Source organism: Cnephaeus nilssonii (genome assembly GCF_951640355.1).
Source record: "Cnephaeus nilssonii genome assembly, chromosome: 11".
NCBI classification, from domain to species: Eukaryota; Metazoa; Chordata; class Mammalia; order Chiroptera; family Vespertilionidae; genus Cnephaeus; species Cnephaeus nilssonii.
The window spans coordinates 69,767,873-69,785,715 of record NC_137082.1 but is presented as its reverse complement, the minus strand read 5'-3'; the positions used below and the strand labels follow the sequence as shown (position 1 = coordinate 69,785,715).

Sequence of the window (17,843 nt, the reverse complement as noted above, 5' to 3'; positions counted from 1 at the left end):
GTTTTGCTCTTAAAGGCACAGATAGCCTCTCGACCACTTCTCAGACTCAGGGGACCTAGGGGGCAGTTGGTAATACAGCCTGGTGCTGAGTTATTGGGGTTCCCGCTTCCGGGGCGGGGGGAGGGGGGTGAGGGCCCAGCACTGCGCCTGGAAGACAGGAGTGCCTCTAGGGGCGTAATCTCTCACCCAGGGTGATTGTCCTGTTTGTGGGGCACGGATTCAGCACCATGGTCAGGGCCCAGCATTTGGGCCCCATTGCCTGTCTCTGGAAGATCCTTTTGTTCCATTCACTCATTTCCCAGATGGAGAAACGGTTTCTATAAAGAAAAGGGGCCTTGGAACCAAACGATTTGGGTTTGAGTGTTGGTCAAGGCTCAGTTTTATATTCCGGAAAATGGGATAATAATAATAATAATAATAATAATAATAATAGCTACTTTAATTCCAGCGCCTCTCGGGGTTGCTGAGAGGGTTGTTGAAGAGGCAGTGTGACTACTGTTTTGGACTGGCACTGCTCAAACTTGGTCGTGCATTGGAATCACTGCATGATCCTGGTTAAAGCACAGACTGCTGGGTCCCACCCCAGAGATTCTGACTCAGTAGTTCTGGCATGGGACCCAACGTACTGCGTGTCTAACAAGCTACTAGGTGATGCTGATGAAGCTGGTCCACGGTCTCCCTTGGAGTGATCCCAGTTTAGGGTATAGACTCTGAGGCCAGATAATCTCTAGTGGGATTACCATCTTCCCCAGGAACTTGCTATGGGACTTTGGAGAGGTCGCTTTGCCTCTCCAAAGCCTTGGTTTTATAATCTGTAAAATGGAGCTAAGAGCAGTACCTTCATCAGAGGGCTCTTTTGATGGTGAAATGAGATGATGCACAAAAAGTGCTGATAGCAGTGCCTGGCGTGGAGTCAGACTCTGTTACTAATAGGTGTTGTGATGTCGATAAAGTACTAGGTACAGGAGAGGTCACATTAACCAAGGTCCCACTGGGGCTCGTCCATAAGTTTTATACATGCATGGTGAACACCTACTGTGTGCCAGGCTCTGTGTAGGTTGTTGGAGGTTTGGAGATGAATCAGCCTGATCTCCAGATGTTAGAATCTCCTCCCACCCAGAACCTCAGGAGCCAGGCCCCAGTGGTGGGAACTGGATGGGAGATAGGGATGGTATGAGAGCCTGGTTCAAGGTTGTCCTCATCCTCTCAGAGTTTGCCCTTGTCTTGTATGTACTTGTGGGGAGCCCCTGGCCCAGCCTTCAACCAGGAGTAATAGGCCCAGGTCTGGGTCCTGCCATCGGCCAGTCCTGACACCCAAGATGGAGCAGGTCTCCCAGAAGCCCCCTCCCAGATGTGGCAGCAGAGAAGTAAATGACCTCTACCTTTGCCTTTTAAGCTCCTGGGCACTGGCCCCCAGCCATATCCATATTTACCCCACCCCCAGGAGGCCCACAGGTGAAAACTGCAATCTCACCATTCTGCTGAGAAGCTTGTAGTGGCTCCCCAGGTCCCTCCGGGAAAAAGCCCGAGTCCTCATCATGGCCACAGGTCCTACTGTAGCATCCTAACCTTGCTTGGGTCATGGACCCCTCATCAGTTAGGGGAAGCCCCTGGACCTTTCTCAGAATAATGCTTTTAATTGAATAAAATTAAATATACAGGATTATTGGGTTAGAATGGAAGCCAATTGTATTGAAGTACAGCTATTGACATATTTTTAAAACAAATTTGTTATATAATGACATGTTTCTATATTAACCCATTATATAACACAGTCTAGTGGCAGGACTGATAACAGCTGTGATACTGAAGTCGTGATAAGTGTAACTGGCACAACTGTGAGGTTATGAAGATATCTGACTCCTAGTGCTGACAATATTCCAGGCATGCTAACACTACCATGCTTTATCGCCTACACTCATAGTGTAAGAAAAAGCTAAGTGTCAGTTTGAGATTACTGAAAATAAACATGTAATATTTCCATCCTAGTTCAAGGACTCTCTACGTTTATTCACAGACCCCTGGGTCTGGGAGTCTCAATTATAAGCCCCTGTGCATGATCCTTTCTGTCCTCTTCCCCATCCACACTGGCCTCCTCACACACAGCCTTTTCAAACACTTCAGACATGCTCCCACCCCAGGGCCTTTGCACTGTCTGTCCCTCTGCCTGGAACAGTCTTCCCCAGATCCCTGTGTGGATCACTGCCTCACTTCATTCAAACCTTTGCTCAAAGGTCACCTGCTTAAAGAGGCTGCCCCAATGGATTACCCTATTTAAAATTATCACCTGTCTCCCTTATACCCTGACATCCCCAATTCTTACCCTGATGTATTTTTCTCTTTTTTCTGTTGCACTCACCATCTTTTAATATATCCTACCATATTAACTGCTTATCTGAATGTCAGCTTCCTGAGGGCAGGGATCCTTATTCACTGCTGAGTCTCCCATACTTAGAACAAGACCTGGCACAGAGTAGGCACTTGATAAATAAGGGTTGGAAAGTGATGAATTTATAAGCCATAGGTGTTACATTTTTTTTAAAAAAAGGTATTTGATTCTGTAAACCTAAAACTGCTCTAAAATATAAAGTTTATTCATTTAAAACCAAGGTATTTGGGATAAATAAACTAAGGCTCAGAGACTCTAAGTGTCTTTTGCAAAGTCACACAGCAACTAAATGCCTGGGAAGAGACACCAACTCAACCCATCACAGTTGCCTCATAAATAAGAGCTTGGTGAGGAGGGACAGTGCCTGACCATGACAATGAAGAGAATTTGCCCAGAGATGCCTGATGTCTGGTCACACTGAGTGGTGACCACCTAAGTCTGCTCCAGCCCCCAGGAGGCAGAGATGGCAGATGGCCGTGGTGACTGCAGGCCCTTCCCCTGGGCCTGGCTTCCTCCTGCATCCCCTCCCCTGCAGGATGGCGCATGGGCTCTGGCCTTCAACTCAGCTAAAGGAGAAAGTCTCCTTGGCCGCTTGCCCATGTGACCTGAGGCAGCTCCAAGCAGGACTGTTATGCCTCTAAAGATAGTCCCCTCCCCAGGCAGCAGCCCCACCTGGCACCCTCACTGGAATCTCAGGGCAGGGCAGATGCCCTGCCAGGACAGAGGCCAAATGTCTAGACTTGCCAAAGGCAAGGGCTTGGTTTGGGTTCTGTTTCCATCCATTCAGGGGCCCCAACCTGGCCCTGAGGCTGGATGACTGGGCGGAGCCTGATCTAGGCAGGAGGATGCCAGGATAGGCAGGAAGGGAACAGGTCGGTTTGGCTTCAGCTTAACTCCAGCCTCAACCGCTCTGGGGCTTCTCCAGGGCAGTCATTGCCCATGAGCTCAAATATACACATACACAAGCCTTCTCACTCATGCATACTCACTCATGTCCACACTAATGCACACGTGTTCATATAATACTTGAATACTCACACTTACTGGTGCACTCATCCATATACACTCATGCATGCATATGCACACACAGACACACACACACACATTTGCTCATTCACACAGTTGCTACTCACGCTCAAGCACACACACTAACACACCCAGACCCAACATATGCCACCCCCGGGTGCTCACTCTCTGCCACAGTTCCTCCCCTTCTCAGACAGACCCAGCGGTTCCCTCCCACGGCCTGTCTCCTGTGTGGTCTGAATGTAGTGTCAGCTCCCTGCAGGGCTGCGGCCCCTCGTTTTACTAATGAGAAAGAGGAGGCTCAGGAAGGGGCAGTGATGACTCTAAGGTCACACAGCATTGACATGGCAGAGCCAGGGTGAGGATTTGAGTGCCTGCCTCCCAGTGCCATCTGCAGGACCTGCTCTGGCTAATTCAGCAAATGAATTTGTGAATGAGTGTTGAGAGTTTGGGTGCCAATTACCTCTCCCTCTCCATAGTTCACTAAACAGAAAGGGGTGTTCATGTTAGCTGTGAGCATGGGGCATGAAGCACTCTTAAGACATCAACCAGGGGTTGTGGGCTCTGTGTGTGTGTGTGTGTGTGTGTGTGTGTGTGTGTGTGTGTGTGATAACAGTGATTTTAAAAACCATGTATTAACCTCCTGTCTGGGACTTTACCACATCATCCCATCTCAATCTTGAGCCAGCCTTGAAGTGGATTACATTCCTCATTTCACAGAAACTGATCAGAGAGGTACAGTGACTTGCCCAAGGTCACACAGCAAATAAACAACAGAACCAGGCTTTAAGTCCATGTCTGTCTGCCTTCAAAACCTAGCCCAATGCAAGTAGCTAAGATACATTACCTCTACTGTATGCCAGGCACTGTTCCACAGGAACTAATTATCTAATTCTCACAACAGCCCTCTGAGGGAATTGCCATTGGGACTCCCATTGGTCAGGTGAGGAAACTGAGGCACACAGATATAAAGCTATTTGTAAAGCCAAGTTCAGCAAGTAAGTGCTATAGGGATTTGAATTGACACAGACTGGCACCCAGTCCAACATTCTGAACATGACCCCATGCTGTACCTTCTGGGTCTTTAACTCCGGACATCCGGGAGGGAGGCTGGGGATGCCTAGTTCCCAGAGCTTCCTATTGGGTGTGTAGGGACACTCATGCTCAGGAGGGGTGGAGTCACTTGCCATCTTTTTGCTGGGGGGCCTTGGATAAGTCCAGCTTTCTTTCTGAGTCTCAGTCCACAGGAAGGGGACAGTTAGACTAGGTGATCGCTGTTTTCCAGCTCAGAAATTTTGAGCGGGGTTAGGACATGCCCCCACCTCAAGGCTCTCCATTAGCTTCTACCAGCTCAAATGTTTGTCTGGGACCCAGACATAGGGGAAAGGCTAAGGAGGGGGCAGACCCAGGATTCCCTGGAAGGAGCCCCCAGGGCAGAGAGCACTGGTCTGGGGGGTCAAGAACCATTGCTTGCAGGTTTAGGTCTGCCACTAAGTTGCTGTGTGACTTTGGGTAAGTTACTTACTCTCTCTGGGCTTTAGTTTTCTTATCAGTAAAAATAGGGAGATAGTCCCTGCTCTGCCCTCTTCTGGGAGGCTACTGTGAGCATCAAGCAGCCAGATGGGAAGGTATTTGGGGACAGTAAAGGGCTCGATAGATGTTGGCAAGTTCTTTTTTGCCTCATTTTTTCTCTCAAATAATTTGAAAAATTTAGCTGCTGACGATAAGAATTTCTGCCAATTTCCTGGCTGACTCTACCCCTGGAGACCAGGCTGAGAGTCCAATCATGATCATGATAATTGGGAATTGAGTGCCATCTATACACCAGACACTGGATTGGTACTATTAATACTTCCATTTTGCAAATAAGGAGACTGAAGCTCAGAAAGTTTAAGGAATCTGCTCAAACACAGCAGAACCAGGAATTTTATCCCCAGGTATGCCCAGCTGTGAAAGCCAGCCCTGTAACCACCAGGCCCTAGGCCCCTGGGAGATAGCCCCCCTACCCAGGGGCCCAAGAATGGGCTGGAAGAAACAGTGTCCCCTCCTGTGTGTGACCTCTGACCTCCCTCCCCACATGCCCACTCCCACCTGGGCAGAGTGTCCCTGTGTGTCCACCTGCCTTCCCCGCTCTGACCCTGGCCCCTGCAGGTGCGGCTGGTGATTGCAGAGAAGGGCCTGGCATGTGAGGAGCGGGACGTGAGCCTGCCACAGAGCGAGCACAAGGAGCCCTGGTTCATGCGGCTCAACCTGGGTGAGGAGGTGCCCGTCATCATCCATCGTGACAACATCATCAGTGACTACGACCAGATCATCGACTACGTGGAGCGCACCTTCACAGGAGGTACGGCTGCTGCCCCCACCAGGGGCCCTACAGGTTCAGATGGGGTCCCAGAGCCTTGGGGAGCCTTTGGAAACCCACTGGAGCCATGGGCAAGGCTCAGTCTCCCCCAAGATGAATCACGGGCTCAGATACCCCCTGGGAACTGCATAGCCACAGATCTCCACAACACCCCCACTCTAGTACTACTACAGAGAAAGGGCATGGTCCAGACACCCTCCCCCTTGAAGCTCTGGGGCTATAGCTTCCTTCCTCAAGAACTCTAGAGTCACAGGCATGGCCACAGACCCTAGAGATCCCCTCAGGCATGAACAGTCCCCATAGTCAGGGTAGAGATCTTCCAAGGATGCCAGGGCACCAGCAGGCCCAGCCCCCTGAAACCTATATGCATAGTCAGGGCCGTGGACTCCCAGGAAACCCACAGACATGGGCCCAGACACCCCAGAACCTTGTAGACAAGAATAGGGCCGACACCCCAGAACCCCATAGAATCCTATGTCCTCTTCCCTCCCTCCCTCCCTCCCTCCCTCTGACCTTGCTTCTGTTCAGGAGCTCACAGCCCACAGTAGAGGCTGCAAACAGCAGCTGAGAGGGGATCAGGACCCAGAAATGACTGTTTAAAAAGAATATGAATTAGTTGCCAACATTTAAAAATCAAGGAGATCCAATCGATGTGTTTTTCTCTCAAATTGATATTTCTCTGTCTACCCCTCTCTCTTCTACTCTCTCTAAAAGTCAATGGAAAAATATCCTCGAGGGAGCATTGAAAATAAAAATCAAAGAGTTGCATTTTAAACATCCAGGTTTCCAGCTTCTGTTGAAGGCTGGCAGTAAGGATCTCAGGCTCCCGCCTGCCCCTCAGAGGACAGCTTGGAGGTCTCCAGTGAGGAGGGGTAGGTGGGCTGGACCATTAGGATCCCCTGTCAACTGGATGAGCACTGTATCTCAAGGAGTCCGGGAAAGGGTGTGGGCCGGGGATCTCTGGGCCACAACATTTTTTATTTCCAGGATGCTGGGGTTGGAAGTTGGGGTGCCAGAGGTTGGCCTCTCTGAATCAGGGGCAGGTGGCCGAGTCGGGCCTCATGCCCCTGGTCCAGCCCCGGCTGTGTCTCGCAGAGCACGTGGTATCCCTGATGCCTGAGGCGGGCAGCCCACAGCATGCACGGGTGCTGCAGTACCGTGAGCTGCTGGACTCACTGCCCATGGACGCCTACACACACGGCTGCATCCTGCACCCCGAGCTCACCACCGACTCCATGATCCCCAAGTACGCAACGGCTGAAATCCGCAGTGAGTGCCCGGGGCAGGTGCACCAGCCCCTTGCTGACCCCCTTCCTTGCCCACCTGCTCCGTTTCAATGGGAGTCCTCCTCCTCTTGCTCTCACTGGTGTATCTTACTCTCCTTTTTCCTCCTTCACTCCTCTCTCTGTCCCTTTCTGTCTCAGTTAATCTCTCTGGCTCTCACTTTGGATCTCTCTCTCTCTCTCTCTCTCTCTCTCTCTCTCTCTCTCTCTCTGTCTCTCTCTCTCTCTTACTTGCTTTCTCTGCACCATCTCTCTGACCTTCCATCTCATTCACCCTATATTACACTGAATGTCTCTCCCTCTCTTGCAGTGTCTGTCTCTCATTCCCATCTCCTGCCCCCTACTCTTGTCCTGCCATCCCATACCGAGGCTACAAGGCTGTTTATCTCCCTAGAATCTTGTCTTGTTCATGGGGAATTGGGCACCTCCCCACAGGAGTCCCAGCCCCAGACACCTAGGGTTGGGGCCCAGGGAGGTCAGGGCTAAGGTTGGTGGCCCGGCATTGAGTGACATCAGTGTTGGCACCACCAAGGAAGGCTGCCCAGATATGGCAAGGCCCCCTATGGGGTCTCTGATTTCTAATTCAAGCATCACCCATGTACTGGTAGCCTGGACGTGCCCATGGCCTAGTTCATCCTTTTGTTTCCAGCATCCAGTAAATGGGGGTTAGATTAAATCAGAGTATCCATCAACAAGTGTTTACAGACTTTTGTCCAGGCTCTGCGCAGAAACCATGGGTCCTACAGACAGACAAAGCATGATAATTCGAAGTAGACGATAGGTGCCCAGTAAATGGTCACCCCCTCTGAAAGGAATAAGTTTAATGTTTGAAGGTGGGAAGGGGGCAGATTGTGGAACTCAATCTCATCTTTGAACAAGACTCAAGATTTATCTATATTGTCCAATCCCCATTCAATCAAAAATATTCATGAGGTCTTTTTTATTACCCAAACCCTGGGCCGGGGACTTGGGACAGATGAGGACAGACATAGCTTCTATCATCCCAGGGTCTCACTTCCATGGAAGCAAAGACAAATGACCAGGTAATTACACCCTTTCCTGGACTCCTTAGTGTGGGATAAGTAAATTTGAACAACTTCTCCAGGACAGTCTGGCCCTTTATATCAAACATAGAAAGGACCAGACCTTGGAGATTATCCTGCAGTTACATTTGGGTGTGTGCGCCAAGAAGTATGTACAAGGATATTCATTGCAGTATAGGAAGTGCTCGCAAGAGGATGGAAGTAACCCAGCCGTCCATGAGTTGGGAACTGGGTAAATAAATTCTAGACCTCTCACACAATAGAATACTGTGCAGCTGTTTTTTTGTTTTGTTTGTTTGTTTTTAAAGCATATGGAATACTAAGATGTATTAGAGAGTAGGGAAAAAAGTGAACGGGGAAAAAAAAACACATCAGTGTGCTATTTAGCAGATTTAGAAAGAGGTTAAATAGATGCACAAGTGCTTGCAAAGCAAGGAGTATTTCTGGAAGGATGCATGAGAAGCTGCCAGTAGTGCTTGCTTTGGGGGAGTGGAAATAAGGGATTACAGAATGAGAGGAGATTTACTCTTCACTCAACATTCTTTAACGTTGTTTGAATTTTTAAACAAGTATGTATGCATAATCTATTCAAAATCAAGCTGTTTGATAAGGAGGCCATGGGAACATAGAAGATGCCCATCCCAACCTCTGGGGTCATGGAGGATTCTGAAATGCAGCAATATCCAGGGATGACCAGCATCCAAGGATAAGTTAAAAGGAGAAGGAGAAGGAGAATCCTTTCAGATTCGAGGGTAGGAGAGGGCATGGTGTGTCCTGGGGACCGAAGGGAGTTCAATGTGGTTGAAGAATAGACCAAGGGTGATAGTGTGAGTCTGGGGAGCAGGTCTGGCAGAATTGGAATTTTATCCAAAGAGCAGTGAGTAGAGAAACAGTGATGGGAAGTGACATGATTGGATCTGCATTTTACAAAGATCATCCAACTGAGAATGAGCAGAGCAGTCAGGAGGTCCTGACTGTCATCTAGGTGAGCAATGATGGTGGCCTGGACTAGATAGAGGTAGTCCCTGCGTGTTTCTGGAGGCTGGAGGTGCTCCCCCTTCCTACTCTGGGCCATTTGGAGGTGCCTGGAAGGCAGTGGGGGGTCCAGCGCAGGCCAAGCCTGCTTCCTCCTTTGAAGAGGCTGAAAGGATCCCAGGGCTCCAGCCCAGCTGGAGAGGGGTGGAGAGACCTCACAGGATGCAAAAGTCCAAGGTCTTCCCTTGGCCTGGTCTGTCCCCCTGGTGTCTAAAGAGAGCCATATGGGCAATCCCAGTGACCAGCAAGAGAGAAGATGCTGTACTTGACCTTCACATTCATAAAACATCAATGAGGCTTAATATAGCCCCAAAGTGGAAAGATCTGGGAGAATGTTTATTAGGTTTTTATCAGGCCAGGAGATAGGGTGGTGAATGGAGAAATCTCAGAAGTCAGAAATTTAGCAACTTTTGTACCCATTTACTTCATCATTTCATTCATTTATTCATTTATTCATTCATCCCTTTATTCATTCAACACTCACTGAGCTCTTTCTGTGCCAGGTCTGTCCCGGGTTTTAAGAGAACAGAGATAAATCTGGCATAGCCACTTCTTTCCAGAAGCTCAGATTCTAGTGGGAGACACAAACACCCAGAGATAAGTACATTAGCATCAAATCTCCACGTACAGCAGAACAGGTGCACTGCACAATCCAGGGGGCACTTTTCACATAGACTACAGTGTGAATGGAATTGAGCGTGGCAGCTCTGAGTAGTGTGTCTGCATTCTCTGGCAGAAATCTGCACCATGTACACTGGAGGACTAAGGCACTGAGTGGTCAGTTTTCCTAGAAGATCAGGAAAGGCTTCATGGAAGAGGTGGTCTTGAGCTGTATCTGGAAGGGGATTTTCAGGAATACAGAAGGCTATTCTGGGAGGAAGAAGAGTGTGAATGATGGCCTGAAGGTTTGAAATGGTCAGGCACATTCAGGGAATGTCAAGCATTTAGAGTGGCTAAAATGTTACCATCTGGAGATAGGGACAGTTGGGGGAGCTCAGTGAAAGATGGAGTCAATGAGGGGAGAGGAAGTGGATCCTCCTAGGTCTTTTAAGACCAGCTGAGGAGCTTGGACATTATCTGAGGGCAGTGAGGAGCCTGGGACGGGTTTTAAGTGGGGAGTGGCATGATCAAGTGTGTTTTGACGAAGATGTCTCTGGCAGAATGGGAAAGGGCTTAGAGTGGAGAAAGTGCAGGTGACAGGGGTAAATCATAATCATCCAAGCAGAAGATTAACAGGGATAGTGAAAGGGTTGAAAGGGAGAAGGTAAGTATGAAAAATATTAAGGTGAAGCATCAACAGGACCTGGGACTGATTTGGTGTGGGGAGGAGGGAGATGGGGGGATTGAGGACAACTCTTAGGCATCTGGCTTTGCTTAGTGTGTGTGGGGATGCTGCAATCTGGGGAGAATACAGGGAAGATGATGAGGTTGGTCAGGCCAGGATGTCTTCAAGAAGCCTAAGGATGTCCAAATTGAGTTGGGGCCCAGGGGAGGGGTCAGAGCAGGATTGGGGTGCCACCACGTGCTTGATCTACCATGTCCAAGACTTATTGACCAAGAATTCCAAAGAATCCTGCCCCAATAAGGGAACAGAACCCAAGATTTTACCCCACTTAATATTTCCACCTCCTCTTGTAAAGCCCATAGTTTATAGTTTACACCTTCAAAGTTAAAAATTTTCAAAGTTAGATTATAGGACACTACCTTTCTCCCATTAAGGATAATTCTCAAGATGCTGACTTGAATTCCCATTATTGACCCACTTTCTTTCACCCTTGCCTTTTTGGCATCAAGGCCATTTTCCCAAGGAAAGGTGGGTCATCGAGTCCCTAAATCTTCAGGAAAGTTGCCTCACCACTGGTGGAAGTTTCAAGACACCAAAAGTCTCTTACAGATTTTCTTGCAATAAACAAGTTTTTCCTTGTGGGGGTGCAATGAATGAACACTACACCAAGAATCGGGCAGACAAAAAAAAAAAAAAAAAGAATCAGGCAGATTCATGTTCAAAACATGCTTGTTATTCATGTGTGTGGAACGTTATTTAGCCCATCGGAACCTGTTTCCTCACTACAGAAGGGGTTTGGGGGAGACACTGAAGTAGGAGTTTTTCCAAGTTTAGCATTATATTGATTCCTGACAAACTCCTACTCATCCCCAAGAATAGAGTGGCCTCCTCAGTAAGGTTTCTTGATGCCTGTCCCCCAGGCAGGTGGCTCTCTGGGTCTCACAGCATTCTGTCCACTCTTCATTACAGATTGACCATGCTATTTCATAGGGGTTTCTTTAGATGTCTGTCTCTCCCACTATCCTGAGCCTATGGCAGGATGGCATCTCACCCATTCCTATGTTGCAGCCTGTTGTGCCTACCAAGTGTTGGCTGTTGATATTGTTACTTCCCAGACCAGTGTTTACATGGGACCTATTCCAAGTCTGTGGGGGAAGGGATGGGGTACACTGAGTAACAGAAAGACAGGACCTTTCCTATTCTTTCCCTAGGACATTTAGCCAACGCCACCACGGACCTCATGAAACTGGACCATGAAGAGGAGCCCCAGCTCTCTGAGCCCTATCTTTCTAAACAGAAGAAGCTCATGGTGAGTGCCTCCAGCCCTGCTCATTCCTCTTTCCCACCATCTTTTCCATGGAAAAGAACAACTGGGAGAAGCTGGTTCTAGGTAGAGGATCAGTTGGTGACATGAAGTGGGAAATCCATTGTTTGCTTTTCCAGTCCTGTCTCCTCTGTCATTTACTGGCTATTTGACCTTGGGCAAGCCACTCTCCTCCTGGAGCCTCAGTGTCTTCATGTGTTTGGTATGTCCTTAATAGCAGAGCCTGCATTGGACAGAGGTTCTTGGGTATTGAGGGGGTGTTCTGAGGAGAACCCGGAAGGATGGGAGGAATAGAAAAGAGGAAAGGACCAAGTTTAACTATTTTCACAGGGAGCTCTGGAGCACAGATGGCACCACAAAGTCAATCCCCTTTGAGGCCAGGGGCCAACCTTTTATATCCTTACATCAATTGGCCATTGGCTACAGATTGCCTGGCAGGGGGGTTGAAGGGTTGAAGGTGTGGGATAACCTTTCAAGTATTTGTGGGCACCTCCTCATTGGCCAAGAACAATTCTCTGGAGAAGGGTCAGCTATGAGCCACTATCAACCAGCCCTCATAGCAGCTGGTGTATGAGAGTACCAGCCCATGAAAGGGATGTGGGCAGTACAGCCAAGCTTACAGGAATATTGTGAGCACCAGCTGAGGGTGCTTTGATAACAGTGGGGATCCTATACTCTTGAGGGGATATTTGGAGATTGGATTTGCAGAGCTGGTCATCCCAGCTCTATTGAGGCCAACTCAGCTCCTCTGGCTCCTGCCTACCTTGCCCCTAGGCCAAGATCCTGGAGCATGATGATGTGAGTTACCTGAAGAAGATCCTTGGGGAGCTGGCCATGGTGCTGGACCAGATAGAAGCCGAGCTGGAGAAGAGGAAGCTTGAGAATGAGGGTGGGTACCAGCCCTGGGGTTGGTAGGTGCTGCTGCCCATCCACCCTTCCCCACCCTGACCTTGACCAGTCCAGCTTCTTTTTTCCCCAAAGATCTCAGAGGACCCCTCCCAGGGTTAGGATCATGGGCCATGGAGTCAGGCAGACCTAGGTTTAAGTCTTAGCTTGGCTACTTACTAGTTGAGTGACTATGGTTCAGGTAGTTCACCTCCCTGGATCTCAGTTTCCATATGTAAAATGAGGATAATAATAAGACCTACCTAAGAGAGATGATGAGAAATTACATAAAATAATACATGTAGAGTGCTTAGATCCCTTAGCACACAGTAGGTATTTAATAAAGGTTGGTGAAGATGATGATGTGATGGTGATGGTGACTTTTACCCTGATCAGCGATGAATATTATGGCTTCTTTGTGCTGCAGCCAGACATCCAGGCTCGCCCAGACTCTCTGACCTTGACTCTTTCTGTTCTCAAGTGGCTCTCTTCTCTGGACCCTGAGCAGACCAGCTTCATTCCCACCTCCATACCTTTGCTCCTGCAGTACTTCCAGCCTGGAGGACCCTATCCACCCTCTCCTTTTTCTTCCTACGTAACATCTTTGCCACAGCTCTTCTTCAGATTTTATTCTGGACCTTCCCATTGCTCTCTTTTAGACAGACTTAGTCTTGTCTATTCAACTATGCAATTTATGGAGCCTATGTGTGTAGCTGCTACAGTTACAGCTACACACACACACACACACACACACACACACACACACGTCTACTTGGAGCACAGTGACCTAGAAGATAAGTTTAGAGCCAGACAGGTTTTATATATATATACTTTATTGATTTTTTACAGAGAGGAAGGGAGAGGGATAGAGAGTTAGAAACATCGATGAGAGAGAAACATCGATCAGCTGCCTCCTGCACACCTCCCACTGGGGATGTGCCCGCAACCAAGGTACATGCCCTTGACCGGAATCGAACCTGGGACCTTTCAGTCCGCAGGCCGACGCTCTATCCACTGAGCCAAACCAGTTAGGGCATAGAGCCAGACAGGTTTGAGTTAGAGTTCCAGTTTTGTTGCCTGTACTGTGTGACTTGGACAGGTTATTTTTCCTATTGGAGCCTCAGTCTCCTCATCTGTAAAATGGGATGATAAAAATGCAACTTATATTAACCCCACCTAGTTGGACTCTTGTAAAAATTAAAAGCACACAGTAAAGTGCCAGGAGCACACAATTGAAGTGCCAGGAGCATAGTAGTTTAAGAACATATGACAGCTAAAGACGTGTACATTCTCCAGATGAGAGAACTAAGGCTCAGAGAAATGAAGTGACTTGTTCAGGGTGACCTGCACACAGCTTTTAAACAGCATAGTGAGGGCAAGCACGGGTTCCCTCTTAATGGGTCCAGTGTTCTTCCAGCATCTCACAACTGAGGCCTTGAGCATAAAGTACACACAGGTCCCTAAAGTCCTCAACAGGGACATTGTCATGTGTACTGAAGCCAGCTGCCTTAAATCCCTTCTAGAAAAAAAGGATGGTATGGGTAAGTGAGGAAAATAATACATCCCTCAAGGAGGAACTTTTTCAGTTCTGTCAGAGAGGGTGCTGAGGGAGCCAGTACAGAAGCGTGCTTAGGGGCCAAAGCCCCAGCTCTGCCATCCTCTCACTGGGTGACCTTAATTCTCAGGTGTATTTAATATATTTATCCATTAATTTGCTAGGGCTTCCATAACAAAATACCACAGACTGGATGGCTTAAACAATAGACCTACTTATTTTCTCACAGTTCTGGAGGCTAGAAGTCTAAGATCAAGGTGTTGGTTTCTTCTGAGGTTTGGTTTCTTTTGAGGCCTCTCTCTTAGGCTTACACAGCTGCATTCTTGCTGTGTCTTCACATGGACTTTCCTCAGTGGGCATGCCCCTGGTGTCTGCACAGCAAAATTTCCTCCTTTTATGAGGACCCCAGCCCAGATTGGACTAGGACCCACCCTAACAGCCTCATTTAAACTTACTTCTTTATTTTATTTTTATTTATTGATTTTAGGGAGTGAGAGGAAGGGGGAGAGAGAGGAAGAAAGAGAGAAACATCAATTTGTTGTTTCACTTACTTATGCATTCATTGGTTGATACTTGTATGTGCCTTGATTCGGGATTGAACTTGCAACCTTGGCATATCGGGATGACACTCTAACCAGGTTAGGATTAGGGTTAGGGTTAGGGATCTACCCATCCAGGGAAAAATTACTTCTTTAAAGACTTGTTCTCCAAATATAGTCACTGTCTGAGATATGGGGGGTTAAAACTTCAACATATGAATTTTGGAGGGACACAATTCAGCCCATAATGATTTATGTATTTAACAACACTTACTGTGTGCCAGGCACTGTTTTAAGTGTTTCACATATTTCAACTTATTTAATCCCATAGTAACTCTAGGGGGTAGGTAATATGAGTAACCCCATTCAACAGATTAAAAAAACTAAGGCACAGAGAGGTTCAGTAATCTTCCAAGGTTACACAGATAGAAGTGATGGAGCCTGGATTCAAACACTGGCTCCTTGAGTCATTCTTAAATGCTAGTTCTGGCTCCTCTTCTGTTCTGTAAAAGGGTGTTAAATGAGCACCTACTTCCCGGGGCTGTTGTGAGGATCAGTGAGAAAATGCATGTAAGGGGCTCAGCACATTGCCTGGCACACGGTATTAAAAGTGTCTGCAAATATTAGCTGCTGTTATGATCAAGGGAGACATGGAGTGTGACCTAGATGGAGGCCAGAGTTGACGATCCTGGAGAATAGCTGTAGACACATTCCTCAGGTCGTCCTAGCCTGTGAGCCTCCTGTCCTCACTTTCTGTTTTGGTCCTGAGGTCTTCCAAGAGGGGGCAGCATTGCACTGATGAATGGGGTTGTTTGAGATGGAGAGGTGTGGGCAGTCCTTGTGTCCCTCCAGGCTGACGGAGGCAGCAGAGGCCCAAGGGGGTGGCTATCAGTTTTAAAGGTCAGACTGGCTGGGCCCACATGGTCTCTGGTGCTCAGTCACCTACCAGGGCACCTCCAAACCTCCACTTCTCTCTGTGTGGGGCAGAGGTACTATAATGTCGTAGTTAAGACCTCTAGATGGAGCCAGCTACTGAGTCCTGATATGGGCAAGGGGGACCAAGTGTTCACTTTGAGACACAGTAAGTTTGAGATGCCTTTTAGACACACAAGGGGGTATCACATAAGCCATTAGATATTCTAGTATCATTTTAAAAGGAGAAGTCAGAATTTAGAGATAAAGATTTGTAAGTCTTTAGCATAGCTGTGGTGCTTAAAGCCACAGAATTGAATGATTTCATTTAGGAGAGAGTGGAGACAAAAAGATGGATCAAGAACTGCTGCATTAGTTGCCTACTGCTGCATAACAAGTTGCTCCTGAACTTAGCAGCTTAAACAGAAAGCACTTCTTATATCACACATGGATCAGGAATTTTGGAGCAGCTTAGCTGGGTGGTCTCATTAGGGTTGTGTAATAAAGGCTGCAGTCAAGCTGTTGGTTGGGGCTCTGGTCATTTGAGCTGGAGGATTGGCTTCCAAGGTGGCTCGTTCTCAGGGTTCCTAACTAGATGTCTCAGTTCCCCACTGGCTATTGGCAGGGGACCTCAGCTCCTCACCACGTGGGCATGTCGATAGGGCTGCTTGAGTTTCTTTGCAACATGGCAGCTGGCTTTTTCCTGAACAAGTGATCCGTGGGAGGGAGAAGCAGCAGAAGCCACAGTTCCTTCATGACCTACCATGGGGGAGTCACTGTCACTTCTGCCACATTCCATTCCTTAGTACAAGTCATGAAATACAGCGCGTAGTCCTGGGGAGGAGAGTCAATCTGTAGACACGTTTTAAAACTCCATGTCTGCCCTGAGGTTCCCTCGCATTCAGAGAGGCGTGGGGGCAGAGGAGCAGGCAAAGTCGACTGAGATGGAGTGGCCAGTGAGGTAGGAGGAGCCTGTGTCATAGGCCCCCATAAAGGGTCTGAGAGGCTGAGTGAACCAAGGATAGGAAAGCACCCCTGGATTTTGTCCCATGGCTTTGGTGGTGACCCTACCAAGAGCAGTTTCACTGAACTCGGGACAAAAGACTTAAGGGTGAGTGGGAGGCAGTGTGGTTAAGTGGAGACAGCTCTTTTGAGAAGTGTATCTGTAGAGGGGAATAGAGAAATGGGGTGGGGGCTGAAGAAGTGTGCAGGGCAAAGGGAGGATTTTTTTTTTTTTATAGTAGATACAGGTGTGTTTTCAGGCTGGCGGAAATGACCCAGTGAAAGGAGAAGGATGCAGGACCAACGATGCAAAGTCCATGAAAGGACAGAAGGGGTGTGGTCCAGGCAGGACCTCATAGGACACAGGGTGACCTCACATTGGTAATTGAGGAGGCTTATTATAGGGACTGTTTATAAATATGTGGACAGGATTTAGGGAAACCACAAGGAAAAGCGTGGTATCCTGGGCCTGAGGTCGTGAGAGGTGGGAGCAGTTTCAGGAACGGGACAGACAGACTGCATAGAGAGGGCCACCTGACAGAAGCTGTGGCTTTCATTCTGGGGACGCAGCCAGTCCACAGTGACCCGCAGAGAGGAAACCGAGGGACGTAAGACTCTGACCTCACTCTCACCACCATCCTCCCTCCTGCCACTGCTCCCCATTGGCGGAACCCCCTGGAACCAGAGTCATTCTTCTGGGGCACGGGGCAGCATGGAGAAGGGAGGAGAGTAGATCCACATGTTAGCTTTTCCTCCCAACTTACAAAAACACTCTTGACCTGTGTCAAATTATTAGTGCATCCTTTCCATTACAGCAAAATTCCTTGAATGAGTGATCTTTGCTTACTGTCGCCAATTCTCCTCCTCCCTTTCTCACTTGAACTCCTTCCAACCAGGCTTTCATTGTCAGCCTCTACTCCAGCTGCTCTTGTCAAGGTTACCAGCTGCCAAATATAATCTCCATTCTCAGGCCTCCTCTTACTTGACCTCTCCACAGCTTCTGAACACAGCTGAGTATTCCCTTCTCCTTGGAACACTTTTTTATCTTGGCTTCCACAACACCACACACTAGTGGGCCATCAGGCCACTTCTTCTCATGCTTTTTCAATGGTTTCTCCTGTTTCTCAGTATCTAAATCTTGAAGCCCCAAAGCTCAGTGCTTGCACTTAAAAATTCAGTTGATTTAAAGAAAAAAACTGATAG

General features: G+C 48.2%; 1 protein-coding gene across 4 annotated transcripts in view; it reads left to right on the top strand.

Annotated features, from left to right (window-relative positions):
* GDAP1L1 (ganglioside induced differentiation associated protein 1 like 1) overlaps positions 1-17,843 on the top strand; it is a 37,563-nt gene that overhangs the window by 18,257 nt on the left and 1,463 nt on the right. For all 4 annotated transcript variants that reach the window (XM_079783421.1, XM_079783420.1, XM_079783419.1 and 1 more), the window contains 4 exons: positions 5,567-5,759; positions 6,873-7,046; positions 11,635-11,732; positions 12,522-12,636. In XM_079783421.1, coding sequence (XP_079639547.1) covers positions 5,654-5,759; positions 6,873-7,046; positions 11,635-11,732; positions 12,522-12,636 — 493 coding nt within the window. In that variant the 5' untranslated portion in view covers positions 5,567-5,653. The remainder of the gene's footprint in view (positions 1-5,566; positions 5,760-6,872; positions 7,047-11,634; positions 11,733-12,521; positions 12,637-17,843) is intronic.